Source organism: Cebidichthys violaceus, unplaced genomic scaffold, assembly GCF_023349555.1.
Source record: "Cebidichthys violaceus isolate CVI_PGR_0920_01 unplaced genomic scaffold, fCebVio1.0.p SCAF_41, whole genome shotgun sequence".
Classification (NCBI taxonomy): Eukaryota; Metazoa; Chordata; class Actinopteri; order Perciformes; family Stichaeidae; genus Cebidichthys; species Cebidichthys violaceus.
In genome coordinates this window covers 1,941,930-1,967,150 of record NW_027176606.1, presented here as the reverse complement: position 1 = coordinate 1,967,150, position 25,221 = coordinate 1,941,930, and the positions used below count along the sequence as shown (strand labels likewise).

Below are 25,221 nucleotides of genomic sequence, written 5' to 3'. Positions count from 1 at the left end.
GATACAATCCACCTCCCCTCTGCTCCCAGTCTGAATTGGTCTGAAGACTTGGAGGTGCTTTACATGCTGTACTGGATTCTTCCAGCAGATGGCAGCAGACTGAGCGCAGCAAGAAGCCCACTGATGACGACAGAGTCTCATTTCAACTCAAATTGGACAATTAAGAGCAACAGCCAATCACAGTGGGAGGTAGTTATTGTCGGTGCAGCAGCTGCTCTCAGTTTCTCTGATTGTTTTCCACAAGTTTTGATGATTAACCATTACATCATGCAGCTGAGGGTGAGTCCAGTTATGCTGCTATTCATATTGTTTTGTGTTTACAGTTTTCTTTTCTCATTTATCTGTTTCAAAAAAAAAAAGTAGGTCAAGAAGTTTTCTTCACTTACTTAATATTGTATTGATGGATTAACATAAATCTTTCTTTAAAATCACAATTAAGAGATGAAAACTGAGAATATTGTCCTGGACTATATTTACTTGTATTTTATCTAATTCAAAATGTACAACCAATAGTTAATTATGGCAACTTAGAAAACATGTTCTTCTGGTTACTTTACTTAGATCATATTTCTGACATGTTAGTGTGATGATTGGTGCACAGTGGGGAGATTAACAGAAGTGTTTGTATGCAGCACAGCTACAGAGTGGTGTTGATCTCACTCTGTAGACTTGTATACATGCCTCTCTATCAAAGAGTGAATAAAGTATTAAGCCTCAAGTGGAAAAAACGAAGACGGGCGAGATTAGTGAGCATGGACAGGATTATTCCCTGGACATGAATTTACAGAAGTGGTATCTTGGATTCAGCCCCATACTGATTCCATGAAGACACAAACAAAGAAAACAACAATGGCTCAATTCTTTGCTTGTTTCCCGCTCCACACACACAAAGTCACCTGTCATCAGAAACTAAAGGACTTGGGGAAATAATAGTGACACACTTAGAATGTTAGGGGCTGAAAAAGAGACAGAACGTGTGTTTTAGTTGTGTTGAACATGGAAAAACAACTGCTTGATTAAAGGACAGGTGTGTAGCATTTAGGGGCATCTATTAGCAGATATGGAACATAATTCATGAGTGTATAATCACCTGAAACTAAGAATCGTTGTTTTTGTTTGCTTGGAATGAGCTCTCTGCAATCTGCAACCTCACCACTAGATGCCACTAAATCCTACACAGCGCTCCTTTAAGACGTATCTTTTACTCTACTTTGTTGTTTGTATGTAAACATGCATCAAAAATGAACAGTAACAATGTAAACAGAGCCATTTCAATGTTTGAGTAGTTTAGAATACATTGGTAAAAAATAAACTGCACACCAAAAGCCCAAAACTTATTCATGATCATATCAATTGACTGATCTTGTAATGGAATTCTATATCATCGTGAAATATATGAATATATAAATAGAAAAAGAACCAAAAAATGGTTTAGAATCATGTCGGCGTCACACTAACCCTCAAACTCAGGAGGAAAATATTAACTTTGGATTTTACAAATTGAATTGTTGTCAAAGCAAGAATGTGTATTTTTAGAACAGTTTACATAAATGTAAAGTATTCTCCTTATTAGTATATTTCTTTGGAATGACGTCGTTCACCTGCGTGTTGGACAGTCAACAGGGTAGTGTGTTCCTCTTTGTTTACCTGTTATATCATGTAAATGACTGGTCATCAATGGACCCTTTCTCCTCTATGATGGACGTCTCCGACTTCTGTATTTCAATATTCAAATGTTGGCATTCAGGAGGCTAAAAGAGAGCATCTGTCTGGTTGATGTGTGAGTCTTCATCAGTACGTGAGGAGAGACACCAGCGTGAAGCGTCTAAGAGGAAGACTCACAAGATGTAAGTTACCATTCTTTACTGTCATTTTAATATCGTGTTTATTGTGCAGAGGTGGACAGAGAAACATTGTCTTTCTTCAGTTTATATTTCACGTAATCTAACATCAAATCAGATTTGACACTTTACATTTTTCTATTTGACTTCCAAAACAAATCCGCTTATTTATAACAAGATTTATATTCACAATTGATTGTATTTAAATCTGAATTTTACTAAATGTTTATTTTATTTATTTGTTTATTTATTTTGCAGGGACAATGCACACCAATCGACAGTGAAACTGTAGGTTAGCCAGAGTTAGCCAGAGAGGCTAGTTTTCATCTGCTGTCCCCGGCCAGATGTTCAAAGGCTGCCTAAAAATTAAAAAATGTCAAATAAAATGGAATTAAGATTCATAGATAGACATTAACGTATAGACAAAACTAATACACATATAAGCAAAAGAAAAGTGTTCGACACTAGAGCAGAGCAGAACAAACCCACCTACAGTACAAGCACATATATAACACTGAGACACATAACACACATCAAACATGGAAGATAGCAACACTGAACAAGACAAGTGGACATATAGGCAAAACAAGCAGACAGGACAGACGGCACATCAATGTTTGCACACCTGATTGGCAACAAGCCCTTCCTTAAGGCTGTGTTTGAATGTTTTGTGTGCGTATATGTGGTGGCAGAGTATTCCACCAGTGAGCTGCCTTCACAGAGAATGTAGATTAGCTAAAAGAGCTTGACCTATGTGAAATGACACAATCACCTCTTGAAGCAGATCTCGTGAGTCTGCTGCTTTGAGCGCTTACCAGATACACCCGAGGGTCCCCCATTTGGACGCAGAGTACATCAAAACTTAGAGAGTTTTGTGTTAAAAGTAACTGGCAGAGAACCCACGAAGAACGAATATAGTGATGTTATAGTTCTGCAGAAACCTCAGCGTCCTGGGAACAACATGAACTAGGTCACTTCTACATGAGACAAACACATCTCCCATCAGCCAAGCAAACAAATAACAAAATATCATAAATCATACTCGATATGACTGGGACAGACCGGAGAAAAAGGCTGCTACACTCCGTTAGCAACGTGCTACCTACGAACATGCAGCATGAAAAAGCACGAGCGCCTGACGGAGATTACGGACATAGTTTCCATTTCTCTCCCCGGTAAACCATCGCAGAGATATTCAGCTTCGAACACAAAAAGTCACACAGCTTTCATCGAATATTGTACTTACTTTTGGTCGAATCTCAGCGAAAAAATGGAATATCTCCGTACTTCCAATGCATGTTTGTCCAGCTGCTGGTGCTCCGTGTGAATCCGTTCGATTCGTGTCTCTCCGACACTCCTCGGATTCTTGGGAGGGTTGGAAGCTCAGCAAATCAGATTTCAGAGCTGGACCTTTTTGAGCTTTATTGGCTAATAGTGCTGTCAATCATCTAGCTTTCAATTCCAGGCAATTCTATTGGCTCCTACGGTTCGAAGGATGTCTCAATGTTGAAAATCGGAGAAGGGGGGGCTGAGATACAGCCCTGAACAGAGAGTCGAAGCAGGATTTGACCTTAAACTAAATAACTAAAAAGGGCATAGAAAGAGCTTAAAACACTCAAAAAAGGTCCAATCTTCGGTCTATTGATTCAATGAACATCATGAGTGATACATAGAAGTGATATAGAGTGTTTTTGAATTTTAAAAATACTTTTTTATTCAAATCTTGGAGTATTTGATCAGTTTTCTAATTTGAAATGCTCTATATTTCATAAATGTTTCACTGTATCTATGTATAGCTGTGTATATAGAGCCTATATCAGTTGTTCTAAGAGCCCAGCATATTAAAAGTCTTGGATACCCATACTTTCCAAAAAACAATACCCTAAAAGTGCTGTTTTTCAAGATCGAGCTTTTGAGTTTTCCAAGTTCTGCTGTGTTCCATCCTTATCTTATGTGAACCAGTAACATGTATTCTGATAGTTCCATGATTTTTCTCATCTCAAAAATATATAAAAAAAGTTTTTGTTTTTTTTAATTTTTTAATTTTTTTATTTTTTTTTATACAATTAATTAGGTATTTCTTATCTTTATTCGAGCTGAGGCCTGCAAATAGGCCTCGTTTTTAAAAGGTTAATAAAATCACTAAGCGGAGGCGGGGCCATACCATGTACAATTTTAAAAAGCAGACAAACATCAGTGAATTTAATGAGGTTCTCCCAACTCAAGATATGGTGTTTGTTGAGGATATTGCAGTGATGGTGACTTTTGGGTTTTTTATCAAGTGTTTTTAGAGCTTGTTTATGGAGAATATGAATAGATGTTAATGTTGTGCTGCTGGCTTGTGCCCAGCTGGTTAAGCAGTAGGTCAGATGGGGGACAATCATTGCATGAAAATGTTCAGTTTTGTTTTTGTATAAAGTGTGGACACAATGAGAAAAAAAAGAATAATCCAGCATGCAGCTTGCTCTGCAGACAATACTCAGGGCTAAATTAACACCTTTTACTTTTTCTGCCTGTTTCTGGATTATTATTATTTTTTTACATTTTTATATTGTTGTATTAGTGAATACTAATTATCAGCAAATCTTACTTCTCCAATGACACTAAATATAATTTGCAGTAGGGTTTGTTCACTCATAACACAGAAACCTGACCAGACTTTATTTTATGATTCATAACGACAGCACAACTGTAATTGCAACTTTGCAGTGTAATACGTAATGTTCTAGCTGTGGACACAATAACAAGAACACCTGACAATATAATGCAATCAGTTAGAATGAATGCTCACAGTACAATGTGTAGTTTTTCATGACATTGAGTCAGAAGTCCGTTGACTTGACTGATTCATTGTCATGGTCGATAGCATCTCACAAGGTGTTCCTCTTATTCCTTGTATCACCTGTTCATTGAAGAAAATGACAATAATTCTGATAACAGAAGCAAACTCCAGAACATCACAAGCTTACACAGAAGCATTCATTTTAGTTTGTTGTGTTATCTGTATTTTATTCAAATAAGTAACCTGGGATAATATAAAATACATTTATGCATGCGTATTGTTAGTTCTGGTTTGACTACAGTTTGCATATTTCCTACCATTCCTCTTCCTTATTAGACTTAACTGTGTATACTGGAGGCAGTGATCGTGTTTTTTTTATTATAACTGAACAAACAGATGGAGACAAGCTGTTCAAATAATTGTGTTTGGTTCACTGCACTCTAAAATATCCGTTTCATCTAACAGAGCAAACATGCAGTGGAGTCTGTTTGTGCTCATTCTGATGGGTAAGTGGATCATCTGCTACTGTTTTCATTTCTTTTAGCTAGAATCACTTCAGCTAACAACAGTTGTACGTCTCACACTACTTAAGAGCACTCAGAGCCCCATTTTAAATGAAGGGGCATGATGTCATTTTATAACATTCTTGCTATTCTCTCACCGCCAGTACTGAACACATGTATTGTCTCTGTTATCAGGTCAGTGTTCCTTCTGTCTGTGTCGCCTCTACGAGTACCACTTAGTTAAAGAGAAGAAGAGCTGGGAGGAAGCCCAGACGTATTGCAGAGAGCGTTACACTGACCTGGCCAAAGTGTTTGACATGACAGACATGAAGAGACTCAATGACTCAGCAAGTCATCAAGGTGAAGCCTGGATTGGACTGCACAACCAAACCAATGTCAACAGGACGTGGCTCTGGTCTCTGCCAGAGGTGAAGTTCAGTGATAGTGAGACAGAATGGAATGATGGGCAGCCGGATGATCAGGAACCTCCTGAGACCTGTGTGATGATGAAGAATCACAAATGGTTCGATGTCCTGTGTTCTCGGAGATTTCTATTTATCTGCTACGATGGTGAGAACATGTGGCTAATAATGTAATGTGTATACAGAATATCACCCTGTCTAACTATAGTTTTCCATGTGGACATATACTTCATCTTTTTTTTGAGGTATGGGGATAAAAACAAAATGAATCCTTATCAAGTATAGACTACTTTAATTTGTATTATGTTCTACAAGAAATGATGTGATCCACCTTATTATCCCAAACACTTTCATCTAGTAAATATCTGAAACTGTAGTGAAGTCATGTTAATCTATCTCACATGTTTATTTCACATGTTTAAAGTAAGAAAATATGATTTTATGAGAGGAAATAACTAATAATAATGTGTATTTATTAAGTTTTTCTGTTCATTCCACAGAAAAAAATCAAAAGAAATTCCATTTGATTCATGAAAAGAAGACATGGCTAGAGGCTCAGAGCTACTGCAGAGAGAATCACACTGACCTGGTCAGTGGACTCACTCAGTTAAATGAAGAAGAATTCAAGACTGAGACAGAGCCTGAGAGTAACAGAGAGGTTTGGATCGGCCTGTTCAGAGACACCTGGAGGTGGTCAGATGAGAGTAGTTTCTCTTTCAGGTTCTGGGATCCGGATCAATTTAAAGATGAAGACGACAAGAAGTGTGCTATGACTGTGTCTAATGGAAAATGGAGCTCTGATGAATGCAGTAAGAAAAAACCCTTCTTCTGCTATGATGGTGAGTACTTATTATGTACATGAGCTCCATCTGCTTCTTCATGTTAATCCTGTTCATGTTAGAGACTTTGTTATGATGCTGCTATAAAATAAATGATCACTTAAAGGTCCACTGTGTAGGGATATGGCGCCATCTAGTGGTGAGGTTTCAGATTACAATTATTATTCTGTGTAGTAGAGAGAGAGAGAGAGAGAGAGAGAGAGAGAGAGAGAGAGAGAGAGAGAGAGAGAGAGAGAGAGAGAGACGGGGAAGAAGAGAGGTAGTTGAGTGAATGTACGGAGGAAATAAAAGCTGCAGCTCCTCAAGACCAACGTTGGTTTCTCGTGTTTTTGTTTTCCGTCCCTGGAGACCACAACAACGGTGTCCCCTCTGTGTTTACCGACCACGGTCGGGTAGTCAAAGCAGGTTGATTTGTCCTTTCTGGGTTACCGTAGAAACATGGCGGCCGGCTCCTTGAAGAGGACCCGCTCCGTATGTAGATATAAACGACTCATTCTAACCAAAACACAAAGATTACTGTTTTCAGGTGATAATATACGAAAGAGAACATAAATCCTATTTTCTTTCAATAGAGCCCCTTAAATGTCCCTTAAAGGTTGCGGAAGACATTCATAGATCATCAGCATCAGCAGCAAACATGTAGGCAGTGATTTAAAGTGACCATATTGGAGCGCAGTGCTCTCAACCATCAAGAGAACAGCAACAAAGCTGCTGCTATGATCCTGTGTTTGTGTCTATCTCTACTGTGACGACCCCTCCCTTCCACTAGGGGTCTGTGTCCTGGTTGCTGTCGTCTCTCTTTCAGGATGTTGATCAGCAGCTAATGAGCCCCAGCTGAGCCTGATATGGTGATGCTTTTTAAACCCTCATCTGAACAAGGATGGGGGCCCTCTTCTCTGCTGCCTCTTCCTCGGCTGACTCGGCTGCCTATTTGTTTGGATGGATTGGTTGTTGTTAGTTTGGTTAAGTTTGTATTCTTCAAATAAATGTCTATTTATTACTTTTATCACTCGTCTTGTCTCCCTTATGTTACAGCCTGGGACCTGGGTTGTGACACTACCATGACAGATGAAGTGATCCTGATCAAGGAGAACAAGACCTGGGAGCAGGCCTTGACTTACTGCAGAGAGAACCACCGTGACCTGATCTCCATCACTGACCCTCAAAAGCAGAGATGGGCCGAAGAGGTAGGCAAGCAGGCCAACACTCCTTACGTCTGGACGGGACTGCTCTACAGCTGCACTGAGGGTTTATGGTTCTGGGTCACTGATGAGATCGTCTGCTACAGTAACTGGTCACCTTACCGTGAGAGGGATACATGTGGCAATAATGGAGCCATGGAAACAGGAGGAGAGCATAATTGGTTCAAGAAGAATGGTTCCATGGAGTTTAATTTCATCTGCACTAAGCGTTAAAACCCAATCTACTGGTGACGGGCGTTCTATATCTTTACTCAGGTTGTTTGCAGTGGTGTGACTTTTATGTATCCTTATCCTCTGGGTTTATGGAATGGCATTCTGGGAAACATAGGAATCTCCAACAGCAGATTTTATATTGGGGAAAGTGGCTACATGTAAGTCAATTAGAACGTTTCACAAGATTACTAAGAATGTGACCCTGTAGCAGGTTCTTCTGTCTCCTTATTGTGATCCAGGAACACCTGAATGATCACTTATTACTTTATGAAGTTGTTGTTTTGTCTTTCTCTTAAAATATAGATTGTTTATTCATCTTTTGAGGGTTGCATTGTATGGTTGGAATGGGAATAAATACAACGATTTACATGCTGGTTTGATTTTGCTTCCACATATTCAAAATGGAACATTTTGCCTTCTTTTGTATCAAGTTATGTTGAGTAGCTGGTTGTGGTTATATGCTTTCATCATGTAAAATCTTCATCTTTGATGATCATTTATGGAGTTCTATGTAAACAGATGATTGCTTTCTCTGAGGATTAATAAACTGTTAAATCATAGAGTGGTCTTCTCTTTTTTTCTGCCAGTTTTAGCCCAAACTATTCTTTCCTTTAACCTATTCTTAAACCCAACCAAACTATCCAACTGTCACACCATGAAACTGATTCATTTTTAAACATTGAATTTTAATTCACAGACAAATGATTTTGTTCATCCAGGTCAGAAAACACTCCTATGTTTCGTCCTAGAAGTTGGTTAAAAATGACATATTTTGGGTCTCAGATTCTAATCTACTCTCTTGTAGATGTTGCTTCTTATATAAACTGATTGGTTGATTTTATTTCTCTCCAGGAATGAGTCAGCAGACACTGGATGTTCAGATTAACAAACATAAATGCTTTTAAATGCATGTTAGTAAATGAAATCTATGTAATTCAGTAACTTTCTGATACAATCCACCTCCCCTCTGCTCCCAGTCTGAATTGGTCTGAAGACTTGGAGGTGCTTTACATGCTGTACTGGATTCTTCCAGCAGATGGCAGCAGACTGAGCGCAGCAAGAAGCCCACTGATGACGACAGAGTCTCATTTCAACTCAAATTGGACAATTAAGAGCAACAGCCAATCACAGTGGGAGGTAGTTATTGTCGGTGCAGCAGCTGCTCTCAGTTTCTCTGATTGTTTTCCACAAGTTTTGATTATTAACCATTACATCATGCAGCTAAAGGTGAGTCCAGTTATGCTGCAATTCATATTGTTTTGTGTTTACAATTTTTTTTTCTTAATTATCTGCCAATGCATAAGTTCAGTAGACAACAAAAAAAATGAAGTCAAAAAGTTTAGTCAAATTCAACTGGATGTAATCTGCAACCTCACCACTAGATGCCACTAAATCCTACACAACGCTCCTTTAAGACGTATCTTTTACTCTACTTTGTTGTTTGTATGTAAACATGCATTAAAAATGAACAGTAACAATGTAAACAGAGCCATTTCAATGTTTGAGTAGTTTGGAATAAATTGGTAAAAAATAAACTGCACACCAAAAGCCCAAAACTAATACATGATCATATCAATTGACTAATCTTGTATTGGAATTCTATATCATCGTGAACTGGAAAAATATTCATGCGATTGGTACCAGAGGAGGGTTAAAAAATAACCTCTATAATATTTGAACATAAAGAAAATTGTGTAGAACGTTCAGCGCAAGAGCTCTCATAGGCAATGATGGAAGATATCACCAAAGCAGATACTTGCATTCAAGATTGTCTTCAGGATGTCGATGCCATCCTAGTCGGCCACACTCGGCTACAGCTGCCAGTGAAAGCAAAGAGAGAGGAAGAGTGGAGGACCCCTGTGATGCTTACAGGCAAGAGCCACAACCTGGAACAGAAAACGATACAAGACACACCCAGACCCAAAGAGAATGTCTCTGAACTAGTAGTAGAGATCAGCTACAGACTGATTGTGTCATGTCTTACAGTCCTATAGAAGCATCTGCATTTGGTATCTCCAGCCGTTTATCAAGGTTTTTCCTTTAACTTGTCACTCGTCTATATGTTTATAAAGATAGTGTATATATTGTTGCAGCTCAATCAATTTAAAAACAAATCAAATGAATTGAAGGTCTCCGAAAAGACATGCATAAATTATTGAAAACAAATCGAGAATAAGGAATGAACACTCGCATGGGATGTTTCCAAAAATGAACTCCCTTTTTACTATATTATTATGTGTATATAAATGTAATATTTGAAATAAAGAGAACCCTCCTTGGAGCCTAGATGAACAGTTCATTGAATGGTTCTATCGTTATCTCTGGTAGAACTCTGTGTCACAATTAGGTTTTGCCTAATTGTACCTTCTGTGCCGCTGCCGCCTCCGAGCCGCAGCGGGCTCCAGTTCCTGACCCCGCTGGGCCACCATCCGAGTCCTGTTCCCCGGAGCCCCGTCTCCGAGAGTCTGAATCCTGTTCCCCTCCTGATCCCCGTCCTCTAGACAACAGTTTTTATTGCTCAGGAAAAACTTCTTATAAAAAATTTGCGACTACTGGGATTATCCCACATGAAATGACTCTTTGCTTCTAGAAAGACGTCTTCAAAATGCATTTGTAATATTTTTATCTTAATATAGAGTTGAAAGTTTCAACGCATAAATACACAGACGAACAGCAAATAGTGAAAAGCAACGTATACGTCAATGTTTAAAAAAATCAGAGAGGTCAGATTTAAAACAAACCAGCAAACTGTATCAACGATTTTTTTTAATTTAGTGTTAGGAAAAGAACATTCAGTGCTCAAATGATGCTTATTCATGTTTCTAAAGCTTGCATGCTTATAAAATAATCTAATAGATTAAGATTAAGATCTAATGATCTCATAAATTAAGATTAAAATCTAATAATCTAATAGATTAAGATTAAGATCTAATAGATTAAGATTAAGATCTAATAATCTAATAGATTAAGATTAAGATCTAATAGATTAAGATTAAGATCTAATAATCTAATAGATTAAGATCTAATAATCTAATAGATTAAGATCTCATGATCTAATAGATTAAGATCTAATGATCTAATAGATTAAGATCTAATAATCTAATAGATTAAGATCTAATGATCTAATAGATTAAGATCTAATGATCTAATAGATTAAGATTAAGATCTAATAATCTAATAGATTAATATCTAATGATCTATTAGATTAAGATCTAATAATCTAATAGATTAAGATCTAATGACCTAATAGATTAAGATCTAATGATCTAATAGATTAAGATCTAATAATCTAATAGATTAAGATCTAATGATCTAATAGATTAAGATCTAATGATCTACTAGATTAAGATCTAATAATCTAATAGATTAAGATTAAGATAAGAATTATCTTGCGTTGAACTAGTGGCCAAAGCGTGTATGATCCTGATCATTTAACTTATTTGGAGATTCGTGAGGAATTTCAGTTCAGAAGTATATTCGTATGATTAAAATCACACCTGAAGAAAGTATAAAATGTCACAAAATATTCACTTATGGAATGTATTATATGTTTACAGTATATTCACTTGTAGAGGATAGTATACGTGTACCATATGTTACTTACAGAAGTGTTAAACCATAAAATCATAATCATTGAATGTATTGGACTAGAAGTATAGTTACTGGATGTTTAGAGTCAGAAGGGAAAGCGAGGGTTTCAGAGATTTCATGACCATATATGGCAGGGGTCATCAACTATATTTGTCAGAGGGCCAGAATTTTACCAGACAGTCTCCTTGGGGGCCGGACCCTTAAATAAAAATTAAATAAAAATCTAATTTTGGTATAACATTATGATTGATGTTTATTGTTTATACTTTTTCCATTTCATTACAAAACTGAAATCCTTTATGAGTCAGGCTCCTATCACCTATACCACAGACAACCACCAGGGGTGATAGATATTTTGCCTCAACTCAATTAAGTCAACTTTACTTATAGAGCACTTGAAAAACAAACACCGAGGAAGTGACAGGAAAGGGTCTCTTAACAGAGGTAAAATGGCGCTCTCAAAGGCTATGAAACACAAAGTTGATATTGAAAACAGGTCCTTCAATGATGACTGGACTGAGAAGTACGCATTTATCATGCCAACCTTCCGAAATGCCTCACCAGAATGCCTAATTTGCAACGAAACTGTTGCTGTTGCAAAAGAATACAATCTGCGGCGTCACCACGACACTAAACATTCAAATTTCAAGATTTCATATCCTGAGCAGTCAGAGGCGCGTCAGAGAAAAATCGCCACATTGAAATCTGCCTACTCCCGTGCAAGTGGCATTATTACTGGAACTTGAACTGATCAAGAGAGAGTAACGTGTGCATCCCTGCAGGCTGCTTGGGTGCTTTGGGTATCTTGTCCCGAGGTCTACGGCACATTGAAGACGCTGGCTATGCATGTGCTCACCATGTTCGGTTCAACCTACGCCTGTGAGGCTGCGTTCTCCAAGATGAACTCGATTAAAACGCACGAGAGGAACCGACTGTCAACCCAGTTTTTGGAGGACTGTTTGCGCATAAGTCTGACAGTGGCCAAGCCTGATGTGAAAAAGTTGGTGTCAGAGGGGAAATGTAACTTCAGCCATTGATTAAGCAGTGTGAGTAGTATTCCATTTCAGCCTTGTGATTTGATTTCGCTATAGCCCACTTAACGTTTTATTTGATGTGCGAACATTATTTGTGACCTGTTTTGTTCTGGTTCCAGGCTATTTATTCACCATGCTATTTGAAGTTGTGCCAGATCGTTTTTCCTCCTTTGTTAGTCTTGAGGAGTCTGCTAGTTCCAAGCATGTTGTTGAGACTTTGAAATAAAAACCAAATGTTAAGTAAGGGCATGAGGAAAAGTTATGTTTTAAAAAAAACTGTGTGAAACAATCAATACTAAACAGTGTAACGAGTCTGTCCTCATTTCGGAGTGTAGCCTAAATAGAGTCATAAATGGTGGTGATTACTGATAAGAGACTCAGTTGTTGCTGTTTTTAGTTGCTTTAATAGTCACACCTGTATGTCAAGTTGGGTTTTTGTCCTGTCTCCACGTTTGTTTTGTGACTTCCTGTTTTATTTTGGAAATTAACTCTCCTCTTGTTTCAGGTTCCTTGCCCTTCCTCATGTGTCACCAGTCTGATTGTCTTCCCTGATTCCTGATTGTCTCCACCTGCTCCCCCACTTCCCTCATGTGTACTTATAGTCTGCGTCTCCCCTTGTCCTGTGCCAGTGTGTCATGTCCTTTTGCCTTGCACACCCGCCTCATGCTATCAGCAAGTCCAAGCCTTAGTATTATCTATCCCATTCTTGTTTCTCGTTTCTTGTTTCTAGTTTCCTCTGTAAGAGCGACCTTGTTTTGCATTTTGCCATTTTGATCATCCAGCTCTTTGAGTAGAATCAGAGCCTTTTTATTTGCAGCATTATTACCTTCCTTGCGAAGTGATTTTTGGTTTGGCTTTTGCAGTTTTTACTTTACTACTCTTTGAGTTAAATCTGAGTTTTTTTAGTTCTGCTTTGTAAGTTTGTTTTCCTGCCTCGCTAAAAGAGGTTTTGTTTCCAGGGATTTTCCTGAGCCTTTTTTGTTAAAAATAAAAGATCGTCAGTTGAACATTAACACCTGCGTTCGAGTCCTCATCAAGAGTTCCCTCCGTGACAAATAGTGTGGAATAGGCCTACATATTTTCTCTTTGATCCTCACAATTTTGGAATCCAGTCGCGGGCCGGATGGAACGGCTTGGCGGGCCGCATTCGGCCCGCGGGCCGCCAGTTGATGATCACTGATATATGGAGATGAGATGAGTCGGAGTGGAATCGGTACTAATTGGAGACAGGACTGCGGTCAAGCGAGGGGGGTCGGATGGACGGAGCTTTTAGGAGGAGGTGGACAGGCCGGACCAGTGGACACAGACCAGATCAACAAGTTGGACCAATAGTGAGCATTGTCTGAGGCCAGGAGGAGACAATTGAATTCCAGCCAGTCACTGAAGCTGATACTGGATTTTGAAAGTAAACCACTGACTTTCGGGTATAAAAACATTGTCCGGAGAGAAGTTCAATCAGGAGAGACAAGTGACTGATTAGTAGTTAACATTTTATTATGACGGAATGATGCATTAATTAGTTACACAGAAATTATTTGGCGCTTGAACTCTCCGAGGAGATTTGTGATCGAGTTGTGATTGCCCTGAGCGGCAACAATATCAATCCCCAAAAGTGAGGAGGGAAACACAGCGATATGTTCCCCCCCAAAAAGAAGTCTTACTTACCAAGCTGTACTTGAATGGCTTTCCGCTAGTTGGTGCGGAATGCTAAGAGATGAGGCATGAGATAAATGTTACACTGTGATTGAGGTTAAATGGAAACCCGTACTCCTGCTTCGAATGCATGACGATAATTATTAGAATGCGATACTGTGAGCGATGAAAATGAGCGGATAGGTTAAGACCATGAACGACTTGTAACCAATAGAATTGATATACTTACCAGATATGAGTATACGACCCACTTACCCAAACTGATTGGTCTGATGCCGCAAAACGGAACGTAATTCAAATGGCCGGTTGTAGTGGCTAGAGTCTGCGTGCCCTGCTTGTGATGAAAGATGTAGCCAGCAGTGGCTAAGGGCTGCGTGCCCTGCTTGCACTGCATGATGTAGCCAGCATTGGCTCGTGAACTGCTGCTGGTTTAAACTTGGATGACAGTGATTAGCATACATGACATGCGCTTTCAGTTTTACAACACATGATACCACTCAATTAAAGCATTTCGTACATGAAAACGGCCGTAGCAATCCTGCAAGATTCACTTATAGGGTCGGTCACGACGTGAACATTATGATTTCGTGCAGCTGCCTGAGTGAAAGACCCCCAACCACCGACCACCAGTTATATGCAAAGCTTAACCGGCTGTTAAGGTTTTAGGGATCTTTGTGCTCCGATGATGGCGGAGACGTCTGGGCGCACGTAGGAGGCATAAGCTGAGGACGACCAGCGCCCCAGTTGTTGTAGTGTAGCCGTAGATTGTCCTTGTATGGCTGCAGAGGTTGCAGCGCCTATTCTAAATGAATGGCCTGAGTAGAGTTTTGGGGGTAGGTTGCATTTTTTCAGAACCTGCTCCAGATGATGGCTAAACCAGGATTTAGACATGGGATTACCATTGGGGGTCAGGAACAGAGGGGCATGGGGGTCGGTCCCCGACCTGTTTTTTAAATGAAAAGAAGGATCGAAGCACCTGGCGTTAAACTGAATCCCTGCGACCAGACCTCTAATGTACTGAGGCTTGAAGCGACGCACATCCCTACAGTGACAAATGAATGCACACACGGCACAGATTGTTACCGGCTTTAGTTGCGAGTTCGTGGAAATGCAGAATAAGGCGAAAGTTTTCCATGCAAAGTCATAGGATTTCAAGGTAGATGCTGCTAGGCCTTTCCTCATGAAGAACCTTGCTGATTCTAAGTAAGACTGCAATGATGGCTGATTTAATAAAGTATTAGAGCTTCTAGAGGAGGAACGGCTGTTGGAGATGAGTTGGCTTCTGGGCACAGGCTCCTGAATACCTGAAATTTAAAACGGGATAAGGCATCAGCGATGACATTGGTATGACCTGGCACGAAACGAGCTGTTAATATGAAGTTTTGAGTGACGGATAGCCATGAAATGCATCTCATGAAAGGCATGATGACAAGGCTGGATGAGCGGCCTTTGTTAATAATCCCTACGACTGCTTGATTGTCACACTGCACCGCGATGCGTTTTCGTCTCCAAAACTTCCCCCATATGGGACAAGCTACTGCGATCGGATGGATTTCATACAGAGCGGAGGAAGGATCCAGCTTGGGGAATGAGTGAGGCCAGCTGTTGGCGAACCATTGGCCTTGATAGTATCCGCCGAAACCCACGGAGGGCGCTGCATCTGTAAAAAACTTTATAGAGTCGGAGGAATGAACCACGTCATCATAAAAGAATGTTACTCCGTTCCAATGCCTTAGCAACCGTGACCAGAAACGCAGATCGGAGCGGCACCCTTCGTTCAGTGAGATGACGTCGTGCAAATTTGGCACGGATGAAGCCAGGTCTAGCAAGCTGGAAATGTACGAGCGGCCCTGGGGAACGACGCGCATTGCGTAATTTAAATGGCCGAGGAGTGAAAGCAGATCCTGTTTTGTTACTACTTCCGATGTAGTATAGGACTGAGAAATGTCACCTATACGCTCGAGTTTCTCTGCTGGAAGAGAAGCTTTCATTTCGATGGTGTCCAGCGTAATGCCCAGAAACTCGAGGCAAGTAGTCGGACCGGTAGTTTTTTCGTCGGAGAGCGGAACGCCGAGATGTTTAAACATGAGCTTAAGTTTGCTCAGTGATGCGCCTGCGTTATCCTGCGGAGGGTCTATCAGGAGAAAGTCGTCGAGCAGGTGGAGGAGAGAGGGGACGCGGACTCTGTTTAAGAGGATCCAGCAAAGGGCTTCGGATACTTGATTGAAAATTGCCGGACTGCTTTTACACCCGAACGTGAGGCGCACTGCGAAATACAGTTTAGATTCCCACTTAAACCCGAAGAGATGCCACTGAGAAGGATGTATTGGGATTATTTTGAATGCCTCTATGATGTCCGTTTTGGAGCGCGATGCGCCCTGCCCGGCTAGCTTAATGAGTTTGATGGCGTTGTCAACGGTGGAATAGTGGAGGGAAAATGGCTCGGGAGGAATGAGACTATTGACGCTGGGTGCTGATCCCGTGTGGGGGGCAGAAAGATCGAAAATTAATCTTTTCTGTGCACCTTTCGGCCACGGCTGTCAGTTTTTTCCGGGGGACGTGGATCCTGGTTGAAACTCATGCAGTCAGATTTGTATTCGGCCTTAGCGCCTAGCTCCGAGGGAAGAAATGGTACCATTGGGCAGAGAGGTGCGGAGTGACCCGGGGTACCGCAAGTTAGGCAAGTCACTGGCTGCGAGCCACCCACTACCAAGACTAGCAGCTCGGTATCCAAGACCCCCCAGTTCAGGCGGATGTTGGATTGTGCTAAATATACCGCGGCTTTGCTGGAGAACCCTTTGTGGTATTTAAAGAAGGTGTTATTCCCGTACCTGAGATTAAGGTCGCCAATCAGCCCTAAATACCCGTCCAGGTCTTGTCGGCGATCTGGGTAGACGGAGCATATAACATCCCGAAAAAAGGCCGAAAGCGACTAGAAATTCGGCGATTGTCATGTCTCTTGACAATCTTGGGTCAGCAGATTTGATAAGTGCGGTGAAATTCTCTCCGGTGGTGATTTTACCGTCGTACTCGGGGGATGGCAGTATGAGGCTGATGAGGTTAATATCTTTCCCCTGCAGGATTTTTGCTCTTAAGCGAGGCAATATGTTTGCTCCAGATGGAATATACGGCCTACCTGGGAAGGGATTGGGGATGGCGGAGGCCAGGGAATGTTGAGGAAGGATTAGATCGAACGCTTGCTGGGGTGCAGGCGCCGGCGGTGTGACGTACTGTAGGTTCTGAGCACTGTTTCTGGCCGAGGAAGATGATGCTTGGTTGTCTTCTATGGACTGGAGCCGGGCATCTATGGCCTGTATGGAATTTACCATCAGCTGAAGAGTTGCTGAGAGGTCCGGAGATTGGTTGAGCTGAGCTGAGCTGGAGGCGCCGGCCTTACGTTTAGCTGGAGGAGCTCCGTGGTGAGTTTTCTTTGCTCGTTTGCGGCCAGGAGCTGCGGTGATGGGCTCGTCCTGGGCTGGTGATCCGAGGCCCACTTCATTCGCCAGGCTTCGAAGTTGTGAGACGTCTAAGCCCGGAGCCGGATTGATGCCTTGAGCGGTTAGCATCTCCTGAATTTCGAGACCGGTTTCCTCATGACGGGTGGCGATCCGAGCGCTGCGCCGAGTTGTGGATGTGAAAGAAGCCGCATCGTTCATGTCGGCATCTATTAGCTCTGTGTCTGAGTCTGCCATCGTAAGGAGGGATAACGCCCGATGATTAGCAGCCGAACAACTGAGGTTTTTCCATGAACGCCCGTCGGTACGGAGTCGCATGAAACAGCAGCAGACGCTGGCGGCGGGGATGCAGCACCTTTAAAAGTAGACAGCAGCATGCTGATAGGCTGACGAAGAGGGTGTGCCAGAGCGCTATTGGCTGAGGGCGACCCGGCTGACAAACAGCTGATTGAGTCTATGACACCTCTGACAGTGACAGCCGGTATAGAGTACGTGCTGCTAGTGGGAGAGCCGTATGGAGAAAGGCCTTTAAGCCTAAGCATGAGGGGATAGTCTTCCTGTCTGAACTTGCGCTAGAGCTTCATTTAGTTAGTTCTTGGCGTTCCTGTTTTACAGTTAACTGACTTTTGTTGGTCTGTTGGGGAGGGGCGTGTTTGAACTCGGCTTCGCGAAATCCTTACAATCGATAGTGTAATTCAGTTTGTGACTGTCTTTTAGCTTCTGTGAATTATTAAATACTTTTTTTTTTTTTTTATGGTAAACCGGATCCAGCTGATTTTTAATCCTGGCGCGACTTCGTTGCTCAAACAAACAACAGAGTGAGAGGTCCGCGGCCTCCTGTGAGGAGAGGTTTTCTACCATCACAGATTTCACACCAGTTCAAACATGGAAGCGTCAATGTTTTTTTTTTTTTAAAGAGCCATGCAGTGTCTAAATAGAGCACAGCTATGAATGTGTGAGCGCTCTTGTTCTTTTCAAGTTTAGCCTTCAGGTTTTGTCATATGTAAATAATATACAGATGGTGAAACATGTGCGCAGCTCTCTATGAGCATGAGGAGGTGAATACCACACACTGTCTAAAACAGGTCAGGCATCAGGTCAGTGTTCCTTCATCTACATGCTTTGCTTGTTTCCCGCTCCACACACAACAAGTCACCTGCCATCAGAAACTATAGGACTTGTGGGAATAATAGTGACACACTTACAATATTAAGGGCTGAAAAAGAGACAGAACGTGTGTTTTAGTTGTGTTGAACATGGTTAAAAAGAAAAGAAAGGTTTGTAAAGGTCTAGGAGCAACATGTATTGTAAATGTATTGTGAAATCTGTTTTTATTAGCTGGATTTGTAACAATCAAATTTGTATTAAAACACAAACATCAGAAACCATGATAATAATGTGAAACACTCGTTAAAAATGAACAGTGACGATGTAAACAGAGCATTTAAATGTTTGAGTAGTTTAGATTAAATTAGTACAAATATACTTAACTTGACTTTGGATTCTACAAATGGAATTGTTGGCAATGGGAAAATGTGTATTTTCAGAACAGTTTACATAAATGTAAAGTATTCTCCTTATTAGTATATTTCTTTGGAATGACGTCGTTCACCTGCGTGTTGGACAGTCAACAGGGTAGTGTGTTCCTCTTTCATACCTGTTACATCATGTAAATCACATTCTTGTCATCAATGGACCCTTTCTCCTCTGTGATGGACGTCTCCGACTTCTGTATTTCAATATTCAAATGTTGGCATTCAGGAGGCTAAAAGAGAGCATCTGTCTGGTTGATGTGTGAGTCTTCATCAGTACGTGAGGAGAGACACCAGCGTGAAGCGTCTAAGAGGAAGACTCACAAGATGTAAGTTACCATTCTTTACTGTCATTTTAATATCGTGTTTATTGTGCAGAGGTGGACGGAGAAACATTGTCTTTCTTCAGTTTATATTTCACGTAATCTAACATCAAATCAGATTTGACACTTTAATTTTTTTTATTTGCCTTACAGAACAAATCTGCTTATTTCTAACAAGGTTTATAATCACAATTGATCGTATTTAAATCTGAATTTTACTAAATGTTTATTTTATTTATTTGTTTATTTATTTTGCAGGGACAATGCACACCAATCGACAGTGAAACTGTAGGTTAGCCAGAGTTAGCCAGAGAGGCTAGTTTTCATCTGCTGTCCCCGGCCAGATGTTCAAAGGCTGCCTAAAAATTAAAAAATGTCAAATAAAATGGAATTAAGATTCATAGATAGACATTAACGTATAGACAAAACTAATACACATATAAGCAAAAGAAAAGTGTTCGACACTAGAGCAGAGCAGAACAAACCCACCTACAGTACAAGCACATATATAACACTGAGACACATAACACACATCAAACATGGAAGATAGCAACACTGAACAAGACAAGTGGACATATAGGCAAAACAAGCAGACAGGACAGACGGCACATCAATGTTTGCACACCTGATTGGCAACAAGCCCTTCCTTAAGGCTGTGTTTGAATGTTTTGTGTGCGTATATGTGGTGGCAGAGTATTCCACCAGTGAGCTGCCTTCACAGAGAATGTAGATTAGCTAAAAGAGCTTGACCTATGTGAAATGACACAATCACCTCTTGAAGCAGATCTCGTGAGTCTGCTGCTTTGAGCGCTTTGTTTAATAAAATCACTAAGCGGAGGCGGGGCCATACCATGTACAATTTTAAAAAGCAGACAAACATCAGTGAATTTAATGAGGTTCTCCCAACTCAAGATATGGTGTTTGTTGAGGATATTGCAGTGATGGTGACTTTTGGGTTTTTTATCAAGTGTTTTTAGAGCTTGTTTATGGAGAATATGAATAGATGTTAATGTTGTGCTGCTGGCTTGTGCCCAGCTGGTTAAGCAGTAGGTCAGATGGGGGACAATCATTGCATGAAAATGTTCAGTTTTGTTTTTGTATAAAGTGTGGACACAATGAGAAAAAAAAGAATAATCCAGCATGCAGCTTGCTCTGCAGACAATACTCAGGGCTAAATTAACACCTTTTACTTTTTCTGCCTGTTTCTGGATTATTTTTTTTTTTTTACATTTTTATATTGTTGTATTAGTGAATACTAATTATCAGCAAATCTTACTTCTCCAATGACACTAAATATCATTTGCAGTAGGGTTTGTTCACTCATAATACAGAAACCTGAGCAGACTTTATTTTATGATTCATAACGACAGCACAACTGTAATTGCAACTTTGCAGTGTAATACGTAATGTTCTAGCTGTGGACACAATAACAAGAACACCTGACAATATAATGCAATCAGTTAGAATGAATGCTCACAGTACAATGTGTAGTTTTTCATGACATTGAGTCAGAAGTCCGTTGACTTGACTGATTCATTGTCATGGTCGATAGCATCTCACAAGGTGTTCCTCTTATTCCTTGTATCACCTGTTCATTGAAGAAAATGACAATAATTCTGATAACAGAAGCAAACTCCAGAACATCACAAGCTTACACAGAAGCATTCATTTTAGTTTGTTGTGTTATCTGTATTTTATTCAAATAAGTAACCTGGGATAATATAAAATACATTTATGCATGCGTATTGTTAGTTCTGGTTTGACTACGTTTGCATATTTCCTACCATTCCTCTTCCTTATTAGACTTAACTGTGTATACTGGAGGCAGTGATCGTGTTTTTTTTATTATAACTGAACAAACAGATGGAGACAAGCTGTTAAAATAATTGTGTTTGGTTCACTGCACTCTAAAATATCCGTTTCATCTAACAGAGCAAACATGCAGTGGAGTCTGTTTGTGCTCATTCTGATGGGTAAGTGGATCATCTGCTACTGTTTTCATTTCTTTTAGCTAGAATCACTTCAGCTAACAACAGTTGTACGTCTCACACTACTTAAGAGCACTCAGAGCCCCATTTTAAATGAAGGGGCATGATGTCATTTTATAACATTCTTGCTATTCTCTCACCGCCAGTACTGAACACATGTATTGTCTCTGTTATCAGGTCAGTGTTCCTTCTGTCTGTGTCGCCTCTACGAGTACCACTTAGTTAAAGAGAACAAGAGCTGGGAGGAAGCCCAGACGTATTGCAGAGAGCGTTACACTGACCTGGCCAAAGTGTTTGACATGACAGACATGAAGAGACTCAGTGACTCAGCAAGTCATCAAGGTGAAGCCTGGATTTTACTGCACAAACAAACCAATGTCAACAGGACGTGGCTCTGGTCTCTGCCAGAGGTGAAGTTCAGTGATAGTGAGACAAAATGGGAAGATGGGCAGCCGGATGATCAGGAACCTCCTGAGAACTGTGTGGTGGTGGTGAATCACAAATGGTTCGATGTCCTGTGTTCTCGGAGATTTCTATTTATCTGCTACGATGGTGAGAACATGTGGCTAATAATGTTATGTGTATACAGAATATCACCCTGTCTAACTATAGTTTTCCATGTGGACATATACTTCATCTTTTTTTTGAGGTATGGGGATAAAAACAAAATGAATCCTTATCAAGTATAGACTACTTTAATTTGTATTATGTTCTACAAGAAATGATGTGATCCACCTTATTATCCCAAACACTTTCATCTAGTAAATATCTGAAACTGTAGTGAAGTCATGTTAATCTATCTCACATGTTTATTTCACATGTTTAAAGTAAGAAAATATGATTTTATGAGAGGAAATAACTAATAATAATGTGTATTTATTAAGTTTTTCTGTTCATTCCACAGAAAAAAATCAAAAGAAATTCCATTTGATGAATGAAACGAAGACATGGCTAGAGGCTCAGAGCTACTGCAGAGAGAATCACACTGACCTGGTCAGTGGACTCACTCAGTTAAATGATGAAGAATTCAAGACTGAGATAAAGTCTGTGAAAGCTAAACAATTGTGGATCGGCCTGTTCAGAGACACCTGGAGGTGGTCAGATGAGAGTAGTTTCTCTTTCAGGTTCTGGGATCCGGATCAATTTAAAGATGAAGACGACAAGAAGTGTGCTATGACTGTGTCTAATGGAAAATGGAGCTCTGATGAATGCAGTAAGAAAAAACCCTTCTTCTGCTATGATGGTGAGTACTTATTATGTACATGAGCTCCATCTGCTTCTTCATGTTAATCCTGTTCATGTTAGAGACTTTGTTATGATGCTGCTATAAAATAAATGATCACTTAAAGGTCCACTGTGTAGGGATATGGCGCCATCTAGTGGTGAGGTTTCAGATTACAATTATTATTCTGTGTAGTAGAGAGAGAGAGAGAGAGAGAGAGAGAGAGAGAGAGAGAGAGAGAGAGAGAGAGAGAGAGAGAGAGAGAGAGAGAGAGAGAGAGAGAGAGAGAGAGAGAGACGGGGAAGAAGAGAGGTAGTTGAGTGAATGTACGGAGGAAATAAAAGCTGCAGCTCCTCAAGACCAACGTTGGTTTCTCGTGTTTTTGTTTTCCGTCCCTGGAGACCACAACAACGGTGTCCCCTCTGTGTTTACCGACCACGGTCGGGTAGTCAAAGCAGGTTGATTTGTCCTTTCTGGGTTACCGTAGAAACATGGCGGCCGGCTCCTTGAAGAGGACCCGCTCCGTATGTAGATATAAACGACTCATTCTAACCAAAACACAAAGATTACTGTTTTCAGGTGATAATATACGAAAGAGAACATAAATCCTATTTTCTTTCAATAGAGCCCCTTAAATGTCCCTTAAAGGTTGCGGAAGACATTCATAGATCATCAGCATCAGCAGCAAACATGTAGGCAGTGATTTAAAGTGACCATATTGGAGCGCAGTGCTCTCAACCATCAAGAGAACAGCAACAAAGCTGCTGCTATGATCCTGTGTTTGTGTCTATCTCTACTGTGACGACCCCTCCCTTCCACTAGGGGTCTGTGTCCTGGATGCTGTCGTCTCTCTTTCAGGATGTTGATCAGCACCTAATGAGCCCCAGCTGAGCCTGATATGGTGATGCTATATAAACCCTCATCTGAACAAGGATGGGGGCCCTCTTCTCTGCTGCCTCTTCCTCGGCTGACTCGGCTGCCTATTTGTTTGGATGGATTGGTTGTTGTTAGTTTGGTTAAGTTTGTATTCTTCAAATAAATGTCTATTTATTACTTTTATCACTCGTCTTGTCTCCCTTATGTTACAGCCTGGGACCTGGGTTGTGACACTACCATGACAGATGAAGTGATCCTGATCAAGGAGAACAAGACCTGGGAGCAGGCCTTGACTTACTGCAGAGAGAACCACCGTGACCTGATCTCCATCACTGACCCTCAAAAGCAGAGATGGGCCGAAGAGGTAGGCAAGCAGGCCAACACTCCTTACGTCTGGACGGGACTGCTCTACAGCTGCACTGAGGGTTTATGGTTCTGGGTCACTGATGAGATCGTCTGCTACAGTAACTGGTCACCTTACCGTGAGAGGGATACATGTGGCAATAATGGAGCCATGGAAACAGGAGGAGAGCATAATTGGTTCAAGAAGAATGGTTCCATGGAGTTTAATTTCATCTGCACTAAGCGTTAAAACCCAATCTACTGGTGACGGGCGTTCTATATCTTTACTCAGGTTGTTTGCAGTGGTGTGACTTTTATGTATCCTTATCCTCTGGGTTTATGGAATGGCATTCTGGGAAACGTAGGAATCTCCAACAGCAGATTTTATATTGGGGAAAGTGGCTACATGTAAGTCAATCAGAACGTTTCACAAGATTACTAAGAATGTGACCCTGTAGCAGGTTCTTCTGTCTCCTTATTGTGATCCAGGAACACCTGAATGATCACTTATTACTTTATGAAGTTGTTGTTTTGTCTTTCTCTTAAAATATAGATTGTTTATTCATCTTTTGAGGGTTGCATTGTATGGTTGGAATGGGGATAAATATGATTTACATGCTGGTTTGATTTTGCTTCCACATATTAAAAATGGAACATTTTGCCTTCTTTTGTATCCCGTTATGTTGAGTAGCTGGTTGTGGTTATATGCTTTCATCATGTAAAATCTTCATCTTTGACGATCATTTATGGAGTTCTATGTAAACAGATGATTGCTTTCTCTGAGGATTAATAAACTGTTAAATCATAGAGTGGTCTTCTCTTTTTTTTTCTGCCTGTTTTAGCCCAAACTATTCTTTCCTTTAACCTATTCTTAAACCCAACCAAACTATCCAACTGTCACACCATGAAACTGATTCATTTTTAAACATTGATTTTTAATTCACAGACAAATAATTTTGTTCATCCAGGTCAGAAAACACTCCTATGTTTCGTCCTAGAAGTTGGTTAAAAATGACATATTTTGGGTCTCAGATTCTAATCTACTCTCTTGTAGATGTTGCTTCTTATATAAACTGATTGGTTGATTTTATTTCTCTCCAGGAATGAGTCAGCAGACACTGGATGTTCAGATTAACAAACATAAATGCTTTTAAATGCATGTTAGTAAATGAAATCTATGTAATTCAGTAACTTTCTGATACAATCCACCTCCCCTCTGCTCCCAGTCTGAATTGGTCTGAAGACTTGGAGGTGCTTTACATGCTGTACTGGATTCTTCCAGCAGATGGCAGCAGACTGAGCGCAGCAAGAAGCCCACTGATGACGACAGTCTCATTTCAACTCAAATTGGACAATTAAGAGCAACAGCCAATCACAGTGGGAGGTAGTTATTGTCGGTGCAG

General features: G+C 40.5%; 3 protein-coding genes across 4 annotated transcripts; 2 read left to right on the top strand and 1 right to left on the bottom strand.

Moving 5' to 3' along the window:
- Positions 1-198: 198 nt before the first annotated feature.
- On the top strand, positions 199-8,362 carry LOC137885921 (C-type mannose receptor 2-like). Of its 2 annotated transcripts, none has more exons than XM_068728271.1 (6): positions 199-279; positions 1,748-1,847; positions 5,089-5,129; positions 5,322-5,696; positions 6,049-6,357; positions 7,423-8,362. In XM_068728271.1, exons 2-6 carry the CDS (start codon positions 1,777-1,779, stop codon positions 7,800-7,802), a joined length of 1,176 nt encoding a protein of 391 aa, XP_068584372.1. In that variant the 5' UTR covers positions 199-279; positions 1,748-1,776; the 3' UTR covers positions 7,803-8,362. The 2 variants fall into 2 exon arrangements, with proteins under 2 accessions (XP_068584372.1, XP_068584371.1); XM_068728270.1 differs by having other exon boundaries at positions 6,049-6,387.
- Positions 8,363-15,306: 6,944 nt separating this feature from the next.
- Positions 15,307-17,772, bottom strand: LOC137885851 (uncharacterized). The gene is made up of 3 exons (XM_068728156.1): positions 17,103-17,772; positions 16,791-16,966; positions 15,307-16,617 (listed from the first exon to the last, which is right to left on the bottom strand). The coding sequence occupies exons 1-3, from the start codon at positions 17,770-17,772 to the stop codon at positions 15,307-15,309; spliced, it is 2,157 nt and encodes a 718-aa protein (XP_068584257.1).
- A 1,594-nt stretch (positions 17,773-19,366) lies between these two features.
- LOC137885920 (C-type mannose receptor 2-like) lies at positions 19,367-24,625 on the top strand. Its single transcript, XM_068728269.1, has 5 exons — positions 19,367-19,396; positions 21,323-21,363; positions 21,556-21,930; positions 22,283-22,621; positions 23,689-24,625. Exons 2-5 carry the CDS (start codon positions 21,330-21,332, stop codon positions 24,066-24,068), a joined length of 1,128 nt encoding a protein of 375 aa, XP_068584370.1. The 5' UTR covers positions 19,367-19,396; positions 21,323-21,329; the 3' UTR covers positions 24,069-24,625.
- Positions 24,626-25,221: the final 596 nt, after the last annotated feature.

Coding starts and splice junctions, on each gene's coding strand:
- LOC137885921 (XM_068728270.1), top strand. CDS start 1,777: ATGTGTGAGTCTTCATCAGTACGTGAGGAGAGACACCAGCGTGAAGCG. Junction 1,848..5,088: donor AAGAGGAAGACTCACAAGAT/GTAAGTTACCAT, acceptor TTCATCTAACAG/AGCAAACATGCAGTGGAGTC. Junction 5,130..5,321: donor GTTTGTGCTCATTCTGATGG/GTAAGTGGATCA, acceptor CTCTGTTATCAG/GTCAGTGTTCCTTCTGTCTG.
- LOC137885851 (XM_068728156.1), bottom strand. CDS start 17,772: ATGGCAGACTCAGACACAGAGCTAATAGATGCCGACATGAACGATGCG. Junction 16,967..17,102: donor GCCATCCCCCGAGTACGACG/GTAAAATCACCA, acceptor CCGTCTACCCAG/ATCGCCGACAAGACCTGGAC. Junction 16,618..16,790: donor ATACCGAGCTGCTAGTCTTG/GTAGTGGGTGGC, acceptor AAAAACTGACAG/CCGTGGCCGAAAGGTGCACA.
- LOC137885920 (XM_068728269.1), top strand. CDS start 21,330: ATGCAGTGGAGTCTGTTTGTGCTCATTCTGATGG. Junction 21,364..21,555: donor GTTTGTGCTCATTCTGATGG/GTAAGTGGATCA, acceptor CTCTGTTATCAG/GTCAGTGTTCCTTCTGTCTG. Junction 22,622..23,688: donor ACCCTTCTTCTGCTATGATG/GTGAGTACTTAT, acceptor CTTATGTTACAG/CCTGGGACCTGGGTTGTGAC.